This window comes from Aspergillus luchuensis, chromosome 3 (genome assembly GCF_016861625.1).
Source record: "Aspergillus luchuensis IFO 4308 DNA, chromosome 3, nearly complete sequence".
NCBI classification, from domain to species: domain Eukaryota; kingdom Fungi; phylum Ascomycota; class Eurotiomycetes; order Eurotiales; family Aspergillaceae; genus Aspergillus; species Aspergillus luchuensis.
In genome coordinates this window covers 4631025-4652515 of record NC_054851.1, presented here as the reverse complement: position 1 = coordinate 4652515, position 21491 = coordinate 4631025, and the positions used below count along the sequence as shown (strand labels likewise).

At 45.9% G+C, this 21491-nt stretch overlaps 5 protein-coding genes across 5 annotated transcripts; 4 read left to right on the top strand and 1 right to left on the bottom strand.

Moving 5' to 3' along the window:
- Window positions 1-80: 80 nt before the first annotated feature.
- Window positions 81-2359, top strand: AKAW2_31564A (DUF3435 domain-containing protein; the record flags this gene model as incomplete). Its single annotated transcript, XM_041688203.1, has 5 exons — window positions 81-394; window positions 447-666; window positions 721-1031; window positions 1086-1408; window positions 1461-2359. The coding sequence occupies 5 exons, from the start codon at window positions 81-83 to the stop codon at window positions 2357-2359; spliced, it is 2067 nt and encodes a 688-aa protein (XP_041542011.1).
- Window positions 2360-7682: 5323 nt separating this feature from the next.
- AKAW2_31563A (uncharacterized protein) lies at window positions 7683-9025 on the top strand (the record flags this gene model as incomplete). The annotated part of the gene is made up of 2 exons (XM_041688202.1): window positions 7683-8086; window positions 8137-9025. The coding sequence occupies 2 exons, from the start codon at window positions 7683-7685 to the stop codon at window positions 9023-9025; spliced, it is 1293 nt and encodes a 430-aa protein (XP_041542010.1).
- A 1163-nt stretch (window positions 9026-10188) lies between these two features.
- AKAW2_31562A (uncharacterized protein) lies at window positions 10189-10557 on the top strand (the record flags this gene model as incomplete). The annotated part of the gene is made up of 1 exon (XM_041688200.1): window positions 10189-10557. One exon carries the CDS (start codon window positions 10189-10191, stop codon window positions 10555-10557), a length of 369 nt encoding a protein of 122 aa, XP_041542009.1.
- Window positions 10558-13160: 2603 nt separating this feature from the next.
- AKAW2_31561A (uncharacterized protein) lies at window positions 13161-14485 on the top strand (the record flags this gene model as incomplete). Its single annotated transcript, XM_041688199.1, has 2 exons — window positions 13161-13573; window positions 13627-14485. The coding sequence occupies 2 exons, from the start codon at window positions 13161-13163 to the stop codon at window positions 14483-14485; spliced, it is 1272 nt and encodes a 423-aa protein (XP_041542008.1).
- A 2813-nt stretch (window positions 14486-17298) lies between these two features.
- On the bottom strand, window positions 17299-21175 carry AKAW2_31560S (uncharacterized protein; the record flags this gene model as incomplete). The annotated part of the gene is made up of 3 exons (XM_041688198.1): window positions 17299-18567; window positions 18624-20609; window positions 20657-21175. The coding sequence occupies 3 exons, from the start codon at window positions 21173-21175 to the stop codon at window positions 17299-17301; spliced, it is 3774 nt and encodes a 1257-aa protein (XP_041542007.1).
- Window positions 21176-21491: the final 316 nt, after the last annotated feature.

Genomic DNA, 21491 nt, shown 5'->3' with positions numbered 1-21491 from the left:
ACCTTACCCTTCCCTTTCTTTCACTTGCTTGCCCGCCGTTCTGAATCTCCCCTAGCGTTTCAGTCATACAGAGGAGGTAGATGGACATCTCTACGATGACTCAGTTCCGAGAGCAACTGCACCGCCACCAATATAGCGATGGTGATCACAGGAGATACGATATTCCTGAAAAGCACCGGGAAATCGGGATAGATAAACCAGCCTATGAAGGTGCAGATAGTGACGATAACAGAAGTGATTCGCCAGAACATGAGCTTTGCATGAACCTGGGCCAAAGTACTCAACGTGACTGGCTGCAAGAGGAGAGAGACCTAGACGACTCCATTATTCAAAGGCGGCAATATGACGATGACACGATTCGTCTCCAGAAGAGAGTGTGGGAGCTCTGGTGCCGGTAGGAACATACGGATGCGCATTATCGACGTAGGGCTCTAAGTGGGTTACAGATTCTGCGCGGAAACTAAGCGTGATGCACTGGAATTGCTGAAAGCTGATCCACCAAGCTTAAAAACACTACATACCTTCTTTGACTACACAGTCACCACTCGTCGTCGGTATATCAAGGCGGCATCAACCTTGCAGACGTACTGGAACATTTGGACGCAACTCAGAAGAGAGAAGACGGCTCTGACAATTCCCTCAGAGGTCAAAAATGGAATGGTTGGGGTATGAGGTCCCTTATCCATGCTTCACGCACCTTACAGAGGGCTGACTACATAGGTCCGAGATCAACTGACGAAGAAGCATAAACTTCGGACAGAATCAAAGGAAAAGCCCATACTGCGATCCGAAGATGTTTTCGAATTACTGAAGGTGCTGTGGACAACCGCAACCGAGCCATGGGACCCAGTACAGCTTGCTCTGATTATTCTTTTGGCGGGAATAACCGGACAACGACCCGGGGCACTAGTATCGTTAAAGCATGCCGACGTAGCGATTACCTTGTTTCCTACCGGCCGAGAGAGACCCCACATGGTTCTGGAAGTAAAACCACGCAACACTAAAGGTTATAGGGGTAAAAAGAAGCCATGGTATGTTCCGAATTGCTGTACAAAGTGCCCAAACATTCAATTTAACAGATACAGCCTGGAAATAGGTATTCCTGAAGTCCCAAGTGAGCCTTGTTTGTTGTTCTGTCCCAAGACGTTGTTTCTCGGGCTGTTGATACGCAAGTCTGCCTTTAGACATCTTCATATCAGTTCTGCCAGGCAGCTGTATGCGTTACAAGTGTCTAAATCAGCTGGTTCTCTCACCCTTCACCCGGCTGACCCTGATGCACATCTTTTCGATATCTCCGCCAGGACACTAAACAGTTGGCTGAAGCGACTCGGCGAAATTACCGGGTTCGACCTCCCTATCACCCCCTACTGGCTGCGGCGGGGCGCAGGGGAAGCGGCCAATAGCAGCTGTAAGCGTTCGAGACACTTTTCATGGAAGAGGCATGGCTAACGTTTCGTCAGGCGAAATTAGTGAGGCTCAACAGAACCTTCTACTGCAACATGCATCTGGATCGGTATATCAGAAGAATTACCGACCTGACTATCTACCTGTAGACTTTAATGCCGCCTGGAGACAACTCAAGCCACAGGTCATGATCATTCGAATGGCCAGTGGCCAAAGTCGATCGATCGACCGGCGACGGCCCATTGACCTTAGCGGAGCTGAGGAAATCGAAGCTAGAGCCAATCTCTCAGTAAGACGTCGCTTGAAATGCTGGCTCAAATACAAGCAGAAAATACAGCGGAAACATGGTACTCTTGCAAGCGCTGCAGGAACACCCTTGTATGCGGAAGCAATGAAACAAAGAACGAGGTATTATACCGCACTCCAGGCCTCTCGTCGCGAGATGAAGGAGAAAAAGCGGTCCCGGTTTAACGAGGAGCAACCGGTTCAGGATGTAATTCGGCAAGTTCATGGCCTTCCGTTGGAAACATACAACGTATGTGACGATGTTGCCCTCTCCCAGGAGAGACGGAAAGCGATTGTTATTCTTTTCCGTTTCGCGCCAACATCGGAACAAGACGAAACAAACTGCAGAATTGCAGCTGTGGATGCAGTGTCACAGATCGGTCCCAACCTTACGTCACGTCTGAGGGCTATCCATTCGAGTGAGGGGCTTCCAGGGTGGACTGCAGCAGGCTTAGGTAACAAGTGTGTTACCATACGACCACTGGAGTGCCTGTTCTGCTCAATATACGGCGTGCGAGAAAAGCCGTTCAAATCCGACTTCAGCTTTAGACGCCACATTAGGCGTGTACACTATGCGTGTACTCGATGCCCAGACCCTGCTTGCCATGAACCATTGAATGAATGGTGGGAAATTGCAAATCATATGCGGTTTTATCACAAGTCTCCCTGAACTTCGTCGTGGACAACTTTATGATATGAGGTTTGAACCTTTTCAGTATAGCGCGGAGAGTTTGCTGTGTTCATGTCTACCAACAGTGACAGCTTTTTTATGTAACAACTACATTATGAGCAACCATCAAGTGTCTTGTATCGTGCATAGAGATATCTTCGATATATTTTTACTACTATTTCTTATGGTAGAGTTAGTAATATTGAATCTCAATTACAGCTTGGACTACTCTGCTTCGCCAATATGCAGTCAAGTACACCTGGGGCTGTCCTAATATACCCTTGATAGTGAACCAAGATAATCAGCAGCCTTGAGACATTACGAGTGTCTACAGTGATTTTATCATAGTAGTGTGTTCCTGCATTATTCCTGAACCTGGGTGCCACCCCTCATGCTCTTCAGGTCTTATTTTCAGCAACAGTGGGAATTCTCCGACGTCGATAGACACTAAACTGGCACTGAATAATGGTCCTTCGACCTCGGAATGTATTGTACCAGATAGGTCTATTATAATACTCACATCAGCCTGGAATAAGGGTCTCAGGTGGTCTTCAACTATACTCCTTAAAATATTCCTATCGCAGGAACATTGACAGGGGATATTGTAGCCATGAGTGTGGAATATTGAATATATCAATTCCTTGATATAGATATATTTGCTTGTTCGAACAAATTCGGGTATTCTAGGTGAAACAACACTTGTCTCCCCTTATCCAGATGCTTAATACTCTCTTTTCAATCCCAAGAGACCATAGCTTTGTCAGGTATGGCGAAACTGGACGTCCAGTCATCTCCTCACATTTTTCATATTGTATATCTACGGGCCTCATATACTCTTTCTTAATTTTTTCTCTACTAAGAAAGCCGATTGTACCGCTTCGTCCCTGTATCCCTGAGCCCCTCACAACCAGACAATAACAGGTCTGGCTTTTGCATAGCTCATTAAGTCCAAATCAGGCGTTACTTGTCCCGCTTCAAATCATTATTATGGTCCATGCTTATTGCGTTACGTCAAAGTTCTTTCTTCCAGCTGATTCGAACCTGGGGCAGAGTGATACGGCATGAAGGCTTTAGAAATATATGTATAAAACTATTAAAATTGATTGAATAAGACCTGACTGGTTCTCCCCAAAAGTAGGAAAGTGTAGGATAAAAATAATCCAATTGTGACCTGATTGAAATTAGCTCGAAGAATTATTTAAGATATTTACGTCGTCTATGATGGTTCTCTGTTAGTTGCGGCAGTGATTTGTCCGGGTTTTGCCGGTCGGACTACTATGGTTTCCTTAAGTTGTTTCTCAAACGAGGCAGGAAAGACTAAGAAATGAGCCGGCAGAGCTTACTGAAGGCGGCCGGACGATGGAGGTGGTTGGGTCTGGAAATCACTGACACCAGAGGAACTGACATCTAAAACTTCGTGTGATATCAAGTTATTGGCATTGTTGCTACAAACCGCAATTTCTACCGGTAGAAGGTAATTGCGATATGCAAAGATCTCAGTAGTTACTTGACATCAATGCTGACAAGCCAAGATACTTCTAAACTGAGTTGTCTAGTTATGATACTAAAGCATAGCTTCAAGACATCGAAGCTCGTGATCATCAACTATCATTAAGGTGTTTGATTAAGTTGTGCCACGTTCCGTCACGGACAGTTATGAGTGGAGATTGCATATGAGAGACTTACACACAGGCATGGACGGCATATCCGGCATGTTACGAAGCATATAGATAAGCTTTGTAAGGGCTGGTCGAAGAATCTGAGTTTTTATTGGGAATTTGGCATTCGGCTCAAGATATAGCTTTATGCTGCTAGCCTGGATCGTGACATACTGCTTTCCCTAAGACGCTTTTCTCAGCCCAGGCCCCACAGTTCCACTTCCACATCTCGTTAACATCCTGACAAAGCATGATACTCTGGTTATATGAAAAGTATCCGCTTCGATAAGGACTCAGCAGCCCTTATACGCATCCTATAGAGCGCAAAGCGTAAGCTATGTATCTACAAGGGATATTACCTTTATCACTGGGAATTTTAGTGAGATATGCATTCAGGATGCACAAATCTAACAAAAGTGAGTCGTGCTTATCTTTAGCCTTCCAGTTAACGTATTCCACGGTTGTGCGGTCCACCCCCCCTGGTACGACTGCTCGACACGATCAAAATAAAGCCTTTAGATCAATATGCATTCATATATGTGCCATATATTTATTTGCTAGGTGGTTTAGCGCACCGTGTACGTCGTTGACAAATATTGAAGAAGCTGCTGCAGTGTGGAGGCGCGCACGAGGGCTTCTCCGTAGGTTGAGACTGAGCTTCAACCACAAGATCTTGCTTATTTTGAACCCCCTCATCTAGTTGTATAGCTCTCTAAGCATCTTCAACAGTCGTTCTTCTTTATATACCACCGGATTCCTTAAGCGTCTTCTCTTTTGTAGCTGCTTTTCATGACTCGCACGTAATACCTCATTCTTCTTAGCAAGTATACTAATATCTGTTATTGCAGGCTCGCAACCTAGAAGAAGCTGCCGTAGTAGAGATCCTGCAGGTGAAATTGGGCTTGCTTGAGATTTGAAGCAGTCGCTCCACGGTATTGATGCTCTTAAGATGCCTTATATTGTGTGAAGTTTGGAGCAGTGAGCCACTTGACTGGCTATCCGGAGATGGTATTGTTTTCAAGCGAATATTTAGTATCGGACACTCCTAGGATGTAAAGAAACTAGACCTGTTGCTCTAAACCCACTAATAGCATTCAATCATGATAGAGCATGTTGGTGAGCTTTAGGATAGACTTCTAGGAAGTCAAGTTTGTCGACAATGTTCCGGCTGCAGTGTTTTTGCTTCTCAATTATTTTACTATACACGCGTTTAGGTGTACTGAAACAACCAATATAAAGAGGTTGAAACAGGCGGGACGAATAAGCAGGCATATGAATAGAAATAACCTCATTTGCAGCACAGATTCCGTCAAACTCGGGGATTAGATGGCTGCCATGGCTGTCGAGGACTGGGAGGCTGTATCTTCCCACTGATCTGTCCCTGATCAACGGAAGTTTTTTGAGGCTATCGAATATAATCATATCTGCAATTTGACCATAATAGCTGACCTCAATCCTGCAGGTAGAAAGATTTGGTTTGATCTTCATCCTATGCTTGAAGATGCGTTTTGTCTCTGAAGATCAGAGTCGGAGGTAAAGCCTCTCCTTTAAACTGAAAGACTCAATTGAAATTACCCGTTCGCGATTCCCGGGTTGATTTTGAGTTGGCCGACCAGCTCTGGGAACTAGTCAGTATATTTGTAGTCCCAATTATTCCTATATTAGAATCCGTTTCATCAAAGTTGTATATATCGTCTGGTGAGATCCCATGCTCTTGAGTAACCTCTTGAACCCGAATGAGCCAATCTTTTATAATTTCGGGGTCTTCTGTTTAGCTCTTTAGTAATTATATTATCTACGAAATTATAGTTGCAGAGCTTTATAGCCCTTAACAAAAGCTGGACGCCCATTTGATGCCTACTTCTTCGGATGTTGAATGATCTCGATTGGAGAAGATTATACTGGCTATGATTCTGACTTGAGACGGCCGGGGACTTGCGTCTTGCTTATCTAGAGAGAAAGTCTGTTTAAAAAGCGATTCGTCTTCATATTTCGATGATTTTGGACGTGTATGAACCTTAACTTCAATGAAGTCTCGTCCTGCGAAACGAGCGTGAAGGGTGATTTGAGGGACATCGTGAACACGTGCTGCCTCGCGAATACTGAAAATTTGGTCTTCCTGGATAGCTTGAAAGACAAGAAGAATCTTTCCTTCTTTCTTCACCAGCACGTTTGATGAGATAGGCATTTTTTATAGCATAAGTGATGTTTGAATTGCCTCGGTAGGAGATCGGAGGTGGTGTTTACGAAGGGTTGTGCCGCGCAACCGTGGAATACATTACACGTGACATATGCTGTGCGTCATACCGCATTACTACGCATCTTAAGGATCCCTAGTGCTTACTTCAGCTTGCACGTCTAATAAATGGTCAGGCTCATAGTGTTACTCCAGATGCTAGCTCTAGCTCCATGGGCCAAAGTGAATGGGTATATGAGCCTAACCAGAGTGGTTACTTGCTTCGTCCAGATATCTTAACATGTCTATCCGGTTCGAACGATCCTGTTCCAAGGCGAGAGCGAAGTACATGCGGTCAAGTTGTAGGTCTCGGGCGGCGCTCAGCGCCCGCGTCCAATTCATCTGGTAATCAGCCTGACCGTAGGATTAGTAAACATAAGATTCGTTCCCACCTGCGACCGACAATGTAACGTTTTATTTTAAAAACACTTATATATGACTGGCAACATAGAACGCCAGTTCCTCGAAATGGATGTTCCATCGTCAAACGCACAAGGGTGGTCATGATTTCATCTCATTAGTCTACATCTCTCCAGTTGCTGAAATGTATGTCGAATGATAGATCTTTGGACATGGAATTCAATACTATGCCCTGAGCGCAGCTCGCCCATCTGGGCCGTGATGTCGAGCAATGGCGGGTGCCTTGTACCCTATCACTTGTGTTGTCTGTTGTGGCGCACGGACCTTAAGTGGTCCGGGCGATGGCCTTAAGCACAGCATTGCCCTCTAGCTCATCAGGCGATAATTCGTACCGTCCGCTTTGGGAAGCTTAGAATCGTGGAAATGAGACATTTTCATCTGCCAAGGTCAAGCTATGATTGGTAGATACGGTAACCGCTCCCAGCTTTGACAACAAATTCGGAGAAGTCCTAGCGCCCAAGTCCCACCAATCAAACATCGCCAGATTTTGCTACCTGATGTCTGCGGTTCAATGAGCCTTGTAGCTTTTTCCGCACGTCCCTCTTGTCACCCTAGGTCTGGCACACCATTTCCGCTGTACTAACCTACATCCTTCCATTATACCCTGCTCTACGCGCTCACAGTACAGTACAAACTCCAGCCGTTCATGTTGGGAGACCCAAATAATGGAATGAAAGGTCCAATCTTATTGTATAATTTTTGTACGCATGCATCGATTCGTTCGACTTGCCTTCAGAAGGCCCCAAGGGCAGCTATAGAATTGTGGAGCGCTGCGCAGCACACCCAAATGACAGTTTAATGAGCGGGGAAGCCTACGAGCTGATCAGATAATCATTGAGCCACGGCGCTAACCTCGACCAATCGGGTGCAAACTTGTGGGGTTTTATCGATATTAGGAGCGATAGTTCAAGTCGTACGTCTTCAACCAAGGAATTATCTGACGGCTTCATTCAAGCCCGTTACAACCATCCCACAGGGCAACCTAAAGATCACACAGCAGACATTGATCATGGCAGATCCTTTGAGCATCGCTGCCTCGGTGCTGGCTGTAATCACAGCCGCTGTTCAGTCGACCAAGTCGCTCCAGGGTACTGTCAAGCGCTTCCGGAACCGCGATAAGACACTACGCCGGCTTCAGAATGAGCTTGAGGACCTCACGAATATTCTGGAATCTTTGCAACAGGTTACAAACAATGAAAGGTCAATGTTGGCACTTCTCCAAGGTCCTATCGACCGGTGCAACCAGATATGCAGCGAATTTGAACAGTCAATCAAGGTTTTCAGTGGGAAGTCAACGACGGGTCTTCTTGATTGGGCAAAAATGGAATTCATGAGAGGCGACATCAATGAATTCATTGACACTATTGCGGGGTATAAGTCAACGATCTCGGTGGGATTAGGAACTATTACTATGTCAGTCACAAGATCCTGTTCCCTTCACTTTGCTAACGTCTTTCATGAAGACACTCTTCCAAGGTGCCGCAGAAAGTTCTCGAAGAGTATAATGAGATGATCCAGGACACGGCATACAATCTTGAGCTCCACTTACGCCGAATCGATGAGAAGCTGGCGCAACTTACTACCGAAGAAATCAATGCCTCAGACATAAGCCTAAATCTGGAAGACGAAAGGGACGTGACTAAGCAGTGTCTTCGTGTCTGTGAAGATGCCAAGTCCTATATCGAATCATTGGAGACCAGAGAATCGGCGATACTCAGCGACTCATTCGGAAGTGCCACTGAGAATGATATGCAAAATATGTTCGAAGCACAATTCTTAACACGGCAAGCTTTGGAGAAGAACCGAGATAGCTTTGCGGAAATTATTGGCCACCTTCAGAAGCGCCTGGAATCACAAGTTCTGAGCGGTAGTAAGAACGAGAAGGAGAGGTTGGGGCTGCAGGAAGATATCCAGACATCAAAGCAATGCTTAGAAGTGTGCAAAGTGGCGAGTGAAATCTCCCGTCAGAAAATCTATAGAATTGGAGAGGTGGTTGCAGATGGTGACAGCGATCAAGTAGTAGTGACTACTCTAGCGGATCTTTTCGATATAAGAAAAGCCCAATCCAAAGGAAACTCTGCGCAGCTAGTTGGGTCAATGACGGAAGAGGCTCTTCGACATCTAACTGAAAAACGCTACAGCAGCCGTTTTGCGGCGTTGGATACTCGGTCCGCTGATGTTGTCAGTACCGGTTCACCGTCGGTCCTCGAAACTCGGAGGGGGGATTATTCAGTTGGAACTAGCGACGAGGAACAAAATGCGGTACCGATGATAAGACGCAACAAGCCGTCTCCTAATGAGATGAGGAAGCGAGCGATGGCTAGTGGTGCAAAGAGCAAGCACACTGAGTAGAAGACTGGAGGGGAGGAATTTATTGATGTTAGTCTGGAGATATCTTTAACACCAGAAACATCGATCCTGGGAATTGCACTGCCGTATACATATATCTCACATATAGTTGCGGTCATCATTAGTCATTCTGCTCACATGGATATTTCTTGGCTCTTCAACATGCCGAGCGCACTGTACGCAATAAGAGACGCCCACGCCTTCACAACTAATAAGAGTATGTGTGGAAGACGTCTCTCAGATACCCAGTTCAAGACTTGATAGAATTGTCCCTCATAGAGACGTTTTAAGCACTTTTATTTTCTCTGTACTGAGAACTACTGCGTATGTAAAAGTGGGTGCTCAAGTGCTGAAGTGCCGATGCAAATCTTGAATAAGTAGTGAAATGTGAAGTTATGTGATGCTAACTTGGATATATTGTAATCAGTAACATTTATAGCTGTAGATATTATGGTTCTTGACAGGCGTTTGCTCAAAGTCTTGTTCCATTAGTAAGTAGGGAGTGTTTTGTTGACAAGTACCCTGAACTAGGATTACTATCAGCAATTCTCGTGCCCAGGGCACAAGCACCTGATTCTATGGTACTTAAGAAGAATCCATGTTTATCAAAATGAGAACATCTTATAGTTTTGGAAATCCGCTTGAATACAAAGCGTGGAGAGAAACGTCTTCGATAATTGTTCTCAGCCTGAGTGCTTAAATATAGGTCATACAGTTAAATTATAAAACGTTCATTTATCCTACTTGCGATAGATGAGTTGGAAATGACAATTTCATGTCAAAAAGATCGCTAAACGAGCTGTGCCTGCAACTCTTTTTTCCACGTGATCGGAATGATGCCAACCGATCCCGTTATTCCATGATGTAATTCGGACGTACGATAACTAACACAGTTAATGAGGAAGGTGGGCCTACGGCCCTACCTTTTTCCGGCAGCGTTCAGCAGGTTGTCGTTCTTCCTACTAACACCTCGCTTCATAAAATTTAGACAAGCTACACAGTCTATGTACAGCTAGTCAAACATATTTTGCTCAACCTGATCGTTGCTTCAATGCCTTCTGCCCTCCGTTAGATTGTTTCAAACTCGTACTGCTGCAAACAGCATCCACACCCGAACACAAATGCAATAGTGCAACTTCCTACTCGTCTGATTAAAAGGCTCTTCCATGTCAGGGACAATGATAAATGACATAAATGACGAATCTCGGGTCTCAAATCAAACACCTCAAACTTCAGCAGCAGGTCATGTTGCCCGCCGGCCGTCTCAATATTATGCCAACCATTTCGAGGATATCATTGCAGACGAGAATGTTTTTCAACTGATTGGTTCTTCCAGTGGGCAAACGACGATGGCCAAAACCGTCTCCGCCAAGGCGCACGCAACTCAATGTTTTGGGGATGTGTCCGATACCACATTCCAGCAGATCTCGAAGGATCGCTCCCGCAGCACAGAGAAGGGAAAAGTTGAGGGCCAGCATGATAGTGTACGCCATGATGCAGTTGGGCCCGGACGAAGGCTGGGCCGTGATACCTAAAGTATCTTAAAAAATTTTTTGTGTATGTTTGATTCTACTTTGTGGCAAACTTCTCTTATTCTGGCGAGAGATACAATTAACGAGCGGCACACATCCGAGTGACTGATGTGACGGCTACTCGCTCCGACTGCTTTGTAGTCCAGTCCAGTCCCATACCTGCTCAGGGTTACTTTTAGAGTCTTGCGGGATATGTAGATACGTTCCGTCTACTCATAACCGATAGCTTCGTTTCATTTTTACGGATATCCAGTCATGTCTTGGTTAAGCCGAATTGCCGTATGACAGAAGACTTTCAATTAGGTTTCAAATCTTTGAATATGAAGTTTACGAACTAAGGTCTTTGTTCAGGTTTCAGTGGTTTAGCAATGCAACCAAAATCCTGGACGTATTCCACGATCTCGCGGCCTATCCTGTAATCTCATGTAAAAGATATATTCCCAATAATAATGATAATTTTCGATTATTCCAACGAAAAGAAGCTAAGAATTCATGTCCCGATTAACCATATCGACCGAATAAAAAATAATGTACCAATGCCTACGGGACACCAAACAAGTAACAGTCTATCCATGCAGGAGACTAAGCCTTGGGGACCAGTAGTAGCAGCTAGTATATTACTATAATATAAAGTAGAAAACATTTTCACAGTAACATTAATGATCTTATAACTCCAGACAGTGCTTGATTCCACCTTCTGTAGCTTTCATAGCTAAAATATATAGAGCATTATGACAGCAGTAGGTTGCCTCACAAGACAAGAGCGGTCTCCTAAGCCTTCTGGGCCTTATCGGCTGCCATTTGTTCATTACATGAATGACAGGTACTAAATCCTGCCAGAAACTTTTAGCAGGTTATAGAAACATCTGAAAAATACTAATAATTAGTTCCTCAGAATATTCTGTTATATCATAAATAATAGCTATATCTATATTAGTATTAATCTCCCATAGTTGTTCATTGTTAGGAACGCTATAAAAAGAAAAAGATAAGACAACAGATATCTTATTATATGGCATCAGACGATGAACCGCGCGATTGTGGAGCACGTTGAGATATGTCATCTAATAAATACAGCTAGCTTTAAATGACATGGACTGTTAGGTTGCTAACCAGGTACCTTCTAATCTAATAAGATGGCTCAATAGCTAGGAAAGGCGAAAGATAAATTATTCTGTTAGAACGCTATGCAAGAGAGAACACAAGAGGCAAAGGCGCGAACCCGATTCCCCGACATGTACCGATGTTGATCCTCATGGTATATAATCGCGCTCCTTAGTTTTGGTGATGAAGGATGATCGAGTTGCATGTGTTGAACAAGCTGAAGCTCCATTACTGATAACAGCGTGCCAGGGTGCAAGCGGCCCGGGAACTTATCAGCGCTGCTGGAAACATTTGAAAGTGCACTAAAACGTTCCTGCTAGTTCTGCGATGTCCTATTAATAGACGTTTTACGGGGAAAGCTACTGGTTGCGGTTGCGGTTTCATCGAATCATAGATTACGATCCCCCTACGAGATTAGGTGATAGAGAAATGAGTCATCGCCCTGGAATGTCAAGGTGGGAGATTTTTAACCCCTCGAGAAAAGAATTTTCATTCTTATCACAGAGAACATATGCTGACCTTTCAATGTTTGCCATTAGTCTGACTGGTGGAAGTCCGAATAAGCCACTAAAAACCACAAGTTAGCTACGTTCACATTAGAATAAGAGTTACTCCCCCTGGCTACCCCTATGTTTGATGAAAGCTCACACCGGGTTCCGCATCAAGTTCACTAGATGATTCTAGCACACGATGAGCGTTTAGGGGTCCCTCCTAATCGTTTCTCAACTCGTAATATCTGTTTACCGAAGATAACCGCCACAATAGGCGTTGATCAACATTCACGGAGTCTCCGTACGGATTGCTTGGGACAGTACGGGTAACGAGTCCCTCTTCTGTACGTGTCACATGCATCATGATTGGCCAAACCGCGGCGCCAACGGCCATACGTCTGTCATTGATTGGGCTGCCTGACTTCGAAACCTAAACTAAGCCTTCTCTTTCGGAGGTCTAGAGGGGAGAATGAGATAAGTCGTCTTCCAGGGGCGGCTCTGGTCGACTTTCGTATTGACAGTTGCGTATTTTATTGCGGGGTCTTGGACTGCTGGTAGCGAAGCTCAGTACTACCATGTGTATTTTCGCTACGATCGCATTCGGATCGTATATAAAATCCTCAGCTCAAACCAAATGTAACAAGTCTCTACTTTAACAGGGCTTCATTATTTCCCATGAAGGATATAGGGATGCAGTAAAAGCTTGATGAGGTCGCAACATATCTGTCCCTCCGGTTTCCGTTGTGATTGCAAATGGGACGTGAAACGGACGGTCATTACATTTGATACGTAATCTTGTATCTCCCAATCGCAGCGTTTCTGTAGCCGCCCGGCCTATTCACAGGGAGCCTCGTGCTTGACCCGCTGATGATGATTAAATCTAGGAGCCAGAGGATTATTTCCAGATTGAACCACACCTTCCAAGACATATGGTTGAACCTCTGACATATTTATCTCTTTGACGTCTTACCTGTCAGTTCCAATCCCCTCTTCCAGGCCGAACGAATCAATATGGCGGATGCTCTCTCCGTGGCCTCCAGCTTGATCGCGCTTGCGACTTTCGCCTTTGAAGCGAGCAAATCGCTCTATGCTCTAGTCGAGGGCTTCAAAAACACGCAGCGAACAGTTCGTGAGCTACGGTATGAATTGGAATCTTTGACACAGGTCCTCGGCACCTTAATCTCGGCAGTAATGGACAATGAAGCCGAGCTGGCCAGCTTGAAGTTACCTCTTCTGCGATGTGGGAAAATATGCAGCGAGTTCAGAGAGATTATTCGCAAATGTGTAGCCCATTCTAACGGCCAACGCACAAGCTTTCGTGACTGGGCTAAATTACAGTACATGGGTGGGAATATTGTTGATCTGAAAACAACGCTTGCTGGTTATAAAGCAACTATCTCTATCGCTCTCGGGGGCGCCACATTGTAAGATATATGGGTCCTACAATGCCTATGAGACACTGACTCATTATACTCAGTCGTCAAGCCACTGTTGCCAGCGCTGTCATCGACCAGTATAAGACCATGATCGAGGAAGCAACGTCTGACCTTCAGGAGCATCTACAAAACATTGAGGAAAGGTTGCAATCGCTCGATCAGCACGGGGGTCCTGTTCAAAGGTCTGATACTTTTCACTTACAAGACATAAGGGAGGAGAAGGAAAGCACTGAGCAATGCCTGACAATATGTACTCATGTTGCGCAAGTCATTGCACACTTCCAGCAACAGCTTCCGCAATTCCATTCTAAGGGTGAGAATATATCTATACAGTTTGGTTCTGGCAATGATGATATATCCGGTCAATCCCAGAGCCTGACCAGCGCTATGCTCACTGACTTTGGCGCAAGAGTCTCATCAAACTCGGAGGCACTCCAGGCGCGTTTGATGGAACTGACAAACCGACTGAGACAAATGTCGGAACAGGGCATAATGTATAAGGATCCCACAAACTTGAATCTCATCAAGGAGGAGAGGGAAAGCATTATCCAATGTCTTAATGTCTGTTCAGAGGCCTCCGACTTGGCACACAGAGCCCGCACAAATATCTTTGAGGACGTGACATCTTCAGATGAGTCACATCAGCTCGTGGTATCTACCATTGGAGATCTGATTTCCGCCAAGCATATCATCACTGGCTCGAAATCGGCGCAGTGGTTGGGCCAAATGTCAGACACTTCGCTACAGCAATTATCTCGGGACTTCCGTGGACAAGTCGGGATAGGAGAAGAGCCACCCTCGCGGGCGGAGAAAAATGAATTCAATACCCGCTACGGGTCTGGTCAGCTGCTCGGAGAAGACTCTCCAAGGCGCCGAACATCTCCCAGCGACAAACGTTAAATACATGTGGTCAACGTGCATTTTACTTCTCTCAGTGGGTCATCTCTTGCAGCTCTGCCAGACTGTCGTCAACCGAAGAAGATTGTTTCATCCTATCCACCAGATCACGGACATCCTGATCTGCACCGCTTTTGAATGTCTGAATCACCTTCACCAGGGCGTTTCTGTATCCTTCTGTTGCCTTTTCAGCATGTCGCAGAGCTTCTTTTCTTCGTCGGTCTTTAGAGGGCTCGAATACACAAGTTCGCCCAGAATGAACACATGTTTCGCAGGATGGAGGACCAGTGCACTATGATTAGTTAGTCTCATCAATGTGAGTTTAGTTCACGAAATTAACCTTAATGTGTTTTCTCCGGCAATTTGTGCACGCGAATGATCTGCGCTTGGATGGAGCATGGACGGGAGAGTGGGAGTGGCCTACTTTCCCAAGGGAGACTTTAGGGAGCAGCTGTCGGTGTGGATATTCTGATGTCTCTTTGTTCATGGCGAATATCGGTTGGCTTTGATGGATTGAACTGCCCAGTAAATATGTTTGGCTGATCCCGGCCACATCCGGTATGTGATGTTAGGAAGATGGCGGAGGGACAGATGGTCTTGAAGAGACAATGCTGGACTACATTGCACAGTAGTGTCTACTATATACGTAGCGAAGCATGTTTGCTTCCAGAGAAACACTGGGGCTAAGCCTGTTCGACCTGGTTCCGCTAAGCCTGTCAAACAAAGAACAGCCTATCAGCCTCCCTCAACCAGCGTCGGTGTTACCTTGCTAAACTCGACAGATCATCTTCGGCAGAAAGGGGCTGGCAAGTAAGCCGGCTTTTCTGTCCATGATGGAGTTCGGCGTTCCAGGCGCGATATCGCGAACTAGTGAAAAGATACTGTTATCCATGCCAGTAAGGATAAGCGAAGAGTGGAGAGAACAGTAAGCATCGAGTGGCACACTATGTAACTCGCCGTGAAGTATAACATAAAAGCTCAAAAGAGCATCCTGGTATCTATTGCGCTGAGAAATACGGGGCTAAGAGAACAACCACACGGTACTATTGATACTGTTGACAACGAGGTCAGATCTATCCAATCTCACGAAGAACTTGATGGCGCGTTCGAGTAGAGGTACAGTTGCTTACGCAGGTCGTTATGGGAGTTGAATATATCGTAAGCAATATGCAACCCAGGTGTTCAACAGCCGGAGCAGGCGTAGATTCAAGAGCTGCAGTGGTTGGTGTCGTACAAACCACACCCATTCCGGTGCAAGTGCTCCCAGGGGGCTGCACGTTGGCGGACCTCGCGGCATAACCAAGCCGGCCTGGATTTATATTAGTCCGAGACGTCTCCCCTTTAAGATCAGCTTGTTTGTCACTGACCAAAATGGTACAGATAGAGGTTGAGGTTTTTTATTTTTATTTGACTTATTTTATTTATTTTTTGTTTTTTTTCTCTAGAAAGAGGCCAGCATTAAGACAATAAATGTACAAGAGCTAATTGCAAAATTCTATCATTCCCGTCTCCACAAGCTGTACCTTCACGAGCGTCGCAACATCAAGATCGAGCTTTTACTGCAAAACTGTACAAGGGTGAAAGCGCCGAGTTGTACCACGCTGAACTGCACATGCTCCGAGCAGCGAAAAGCAAAGGATATACGGCTATTTCTAGATTGCGATCGTAGTGGTGTGCCGGAGCGAAGCAGCAAAACGGCTGACCCCGCCCACGGTTGATTTCGACGACGCCCGGCAAGGAACAATACCGTAAGATTCAGAATCGCCTTCCGCCTGTGTTACTGTTCTCTTTTGTTGAGGACCCACTGCCAGGATTGAAACCAGTACGCTAACCAATAACGGTAAGTGTGTTACAGAGGCATAACGAACTGTGGTATCATTTGTTCCAGATCATGACGTCATACATTATTTTTATAATATATCTATATTACTAGGTTAAGATACTGCTAGAGTGTTCGACTGCTATCTATTATTGAAAACATTTTCTATATACACATCAAGTATCCCAGACCCTCCTCTTAAAAAGGGTCTTCGAAAGAAAGTAGAGACAAGGCAAGGCAAGAAAAGAAAAGACAAGTATGTTTTATCAACTATACCATATCAGGGAATCTACCGCGGTTTCCCAGTCATGGAGAGTATCAGAAGAGGATATGGTATCTGGGTAATCTGGACCAAGCAGGTTGCGGCGGAGCTCTGCACACTATTTTATCAGAGCAAGGAAATTCTTAATCTTTCCCTGGCCTTTACATGGAAAGGCCAGGTTGCTCATGCTGGTAAGAGTATCAGGATGCTCGGGCCCTAGCACCCGCTTGCGTAGCTCCATCACTTGCACTTCCAGCTCTTCCGCTTCCTTCCATCGTCCGTCAGTAGAAAGACAATTACAGGCGGTCTCGAAATTCCTCTGACCATCAAACACATGACTATTGTTATCTGGCCTCACTACCAAGATCTTAGCGCGAGCCGATTATTTGAGCAACATCCAATACGTTACGATCTGTATTTGACGAAACATTGTGACGGTTTTGTTAGTATATATCACGTAATAACTTACGAACATATGAGTCGTACCGCAAATCCAACGCATAAATGATGAAATGGTGAGCAGTCACATGACTCAGGAAGTTGGCTCGCAACAACTTCTTGAACGCCACTTGCTAGAAATATCAGTGTTTTACCACCGCCTACTAGGACAGCTGAAAATTCAGGAAGCTTCTATGATATTGCAGAGGCTACATAATGCCCCCTTCTCCCTTACCCTCCTTTTAGAAAGAGATTTGATAATAAGAGAGTCAGGAATACAGTCCACTACATGATACCTCACATGACAGAGAATGCAATCATGGCAACTCTGCCGCTCATACTACCGACTGCAATAGTGCTGTTTTTGACCGTTGATGAGGAAGGATGATAATTCGGAGGTAGCCATAGCTCTCTTTGACCCTGCACAGTAATCCATCGATCTGCTTCCAGAGATACCTCTGCCACCTTCTCGGAGGAAGTTAAGAAGCTTTCATAGCAGTTTCGGATATCAAAAGATCCTATGTTACTAATCAGTAGTGGCAGGTGCTCCGAAAATTCAACACTGGTGGCCACATCATCAGTGCTTATGTCATGCTTGAGAGCGCCCGTGGCCGCATCCCACAGCTTGATGGTCTTGTCCCCCGAGCCGGACGCCAGCAGCTGCCCGTTGTTTGAGAAGGCGACCGAGTAAACCGGATCAGAATGGCCCTCCAATGTATGCTTGAGAGTGCCCGTGGCCGCATTCCATAGCTTGATGGTCTTGTCATACGAGCCGGATGCCAGCAGCTGCCCGTTATTTGAGAAGGCGACCGAGTAAACCGGATCAGAATGGCCCTCCAATGTATGCTTGAGAGTGCCCGTGGCCGCATCCCATAGCTTGATGGTCTTGTCCCCCGAGCCGGATGCCAGCAGCTGCCCGTTGTTTGAGAAGGCGACCGAGTAAACTAAACCAGAATGGCTCTTTAATGTATGCTTGAGAGCGCCCGTAGCCGCATCCCACAACTTGATGGTCTTGTCGTGCGAGCCGGATGCCAGCAGCTGCCCGTTGTTTGAGAAGGCGACCGAGTAAACCCAATTAGAATGGCCCTCCAATGTATGCTTGAGAGTGCCCGTGGCCGCATCCCATAGCTTGATGGTCTTGTCATACGAGCCGGATGCCAGCAGCTGCCCGTTGTTTGAGAAGGCGACCGAGTAAACCGGATCAGAATGGCCCTCCAATGTATGCTCAAGAGCGCCCGTGGCCGCATCCCATAGCTTGATAGTCTTGTCGCGCGAGCCGGATGCCAGCAGCTGCCCGTTGTTTGAGAAGGCGACCGAGTAAACCCAGTTAGAATGGCCCTCCAGCGTTTGCATCTCTGGATCCCAATACTCTTCTACCTTTGGGCCTCTGGATAACCAAGCAGGAAGTTCTCTTTCATAGATCTCTCTGAACAACGCTTTATGTGGTGCAAAAATCAGGCCAGAGCTGTACAGTTGCAGTGGTGCCATATCAGCAATTTGTGCAAATTTTAGGATAAACCTGCGCGCATCTAATAGGAGAATATGCATTTCGTTACTGGATTTATCCTAGATTTACCACTTGTGTTAGTTGGTCAGCTGCCATAAGCTAGTTCATCACTCACTTTGGTCAGTTGGAGCAATGAATTCACTGCAATTATGGCTTCAGGTATTATTCCCAGAATGCCCATGGCTTCAAACCAATGAAGGAAGTGTTTCTTCAGGAATGTGTGCACTTTTTCAAGGATTCTGGCTGGTGCTGGACCTTGGGTTAGATGGTAAACCCAGTAACGACAGGCGTACTGAAGAGCGGATGGAATATATCTTGCTATAGAATCAGGGCGTATTTCTGTTCGGCTCGTCCCATAGCTTGACAGTTCGCAAATATTTCTTTTTAGAGAACGTCCCATAACTGTAAGACACTGGCTGGCTATGAGCTCATGCTTTGCCTTTTTATCCACCCAGAATTGAGCCGTAGCCTCTTGGTCTTTCGTACGATCATCCACAAGGTAATCATGAAAGGACAAATGCAGGGTCCGTATAGGTAGTTTTGGATCGCTGGGTATTGACAGGACTGAATGGAATAAGTTCAGATGAATGCTAATCTGGCGTTCCAAATCGAAGGTGCTATCGTGTTTCGATGTTCCAAGCAGCAGCTCCGCAAGAGAGCTCAATGAAAGTGGATTAGCAAGAAGAATGATTACACCAATAATTCTTTGAAACTCTTTAATCAGCTTATACCGATCCGTAGCATCCTGGACAAGGAGTTGGTTCAGAACCGGTCGGTATGTGCTATCCATCTTGGATCCTGTAGAACCAGAGAACTCCCGAAGCCGCTGATCCGGGTCAAAATGCCTATCGGCCACGAAACGACACACCGTGGCTGCAAAGATAAAGAGCGGACGAGCTATCATTGCTATGGCTTCGATTGTTTCCTCTCCAGGCCAGCCGGGGGGAAGAGCATGCCGGCGCTTCTGCTGTATTTTGGAGAATTCTTCTCTGAGATATAAGGCGATGTCATGTTTTATCAAATCTTCATCCAAATCTTGCAGGATAGTATTCTGGTACTTGCTCTTATCGATTTCATCAAACCCACAACGGATGGGTATCTCCGGCCGGCTGGTTAAGAAGAATCGGATTGCCATATTTGTTGCCGTCTCAACCTCGGGTAAAAGGTCGAGGATGATTTCCATGTCCTCCTCTGGTTCGCATTCATCTAGAGCGTCGATGACAATTACTGTAGATTTCATGACTTTGCCATGATCGACAGTGAGCAATGGCTGTAAGATGAGCTTATTAAACTGATCTCGAAGTGAACTTCCGGGAATTGCAGGATCATCTTCGATAGCTTTTCGGATTCCGGGGACCATTTGAGGGATGTGCACTGCTAATTGCTTCACAATTGTTGGAAAAAACTTTACTGCCGAGCCCCGATCTCCCTCGCCCCGTTTGAAAAAGAAACTTGCCCCGAGCATGTCATCCTCTTTGAACATTCGGGCTACCGTTCTCGCAATAGTAGACTTGCCAGTGCCTGCCATTCCGCTCAACCAGAAGATACATTTGTCACTGGACCTACCCCAGTCCTGCACCTGCCGAAGCAACTCTGTTCGCGTTCCAGCAAGGCATTCATCCTCATGCTGGTCCTCAAAGGAGCCAAAAAAAGCGCCCTTGGCAAAAGGAAGATTTAACATATCAACTGCATCACGTACTTTTTGGAGATCCCCGGTCAATTGATCGAGGTGATTCAGAATATCCTCTGCTTCCTTTTTCCGACGCAAGTGCTGGTCCAGAACCAGCCACTGGTGCAGGTGGGACTCCTCTTCCTTGATCGAGGTTTTGAGCTGCGTGAGTGGCTGGCTTGTAATAGCCGTTATGCTCACCATGATGTCTCTTCCCTTGTTGGACTGTTGTACTCTCCGTACCTCGGTGCAGTATCGCAAGATTGCCACATACACCCGGATAATCGACCCTTTTTTTTCGGCATTCACTATGTTAGGGTCTCCATCCCCATAATACTGTTCTTCAATGAAGGCACAACGAGTCAACAAGTCCGCCAAGTATTCTGACGAGCTAAATAGAGCCCCTCGGAGGTCTGCATGGTTCTTAGCCATCTAAATCATTAGCTGATTGTCTGGCTTGGCTGGTGCAAGAACCGTACCGTTATACCAAGGGAAACTATCGCCCAAGCACTGGAAGCGTACCCAGTCGGATCAAATTTCACAATGTTATCGACAACATCTTGGAAAGACAGCACTGAGTTTAATATTTTATCGGCTGTGGCCCGAATGCCATCCTTTCCCTGCTTTTCCTTGTACTGCGCCTTTGTTGCCTCAACTACCTCGTCCAATTTTTCTCTGGTTCGTGCATTGCCAGTATCCTGAGACTTTGTCCCGGTAAGCGGGAAAAGCACTGCTATACTGTTCGGGTCGCTCTCTGTTAACGCTTCGTACGCCATCTGCCAAAAATCCTTCGTGTTGTGGTCGTTGGTTTGGGAACTGTCATATTTAGAACTGGCTGGATCACCCTTCGCGGCCAGATCTGCGGTGACGTTTGAAATGCTTGATTTAAGGGTAATAAAATGTGTATGTTTATCTCTTTTCCACTTTTTGAAAGTAGTCTTCACGCGTTCGGTGATGCTGTGTGACTTATGTTGATTTGAAGCACTAGGAGCATCCATATTGTAAGCCCGTGATATCGCTATGCAAAAAGCTTTGGTCGTGGGGATACGAAGTAAAGTTCGCTGTAAATGAGTTCGGAAGCAGGAAGGAAAAGGACTAGGAGCAGTCTGGCTATTTCTGGGAAAATATCGGCGGGGAAGGCAGGGGAGTGGTCTTCAGCCAGCCATTGGTTACAGAGAGGCCTGTGTTGACGCATCATGCTTGTTTGCTTTTTTCTAGCTGATATTCGAGGGCCATGACTCCTTCGGAAATTGGGTAACCTTTGACGGTGGAACTCAGTTAGATTCGGGAGTTGAATGATTCATATCTGACGGT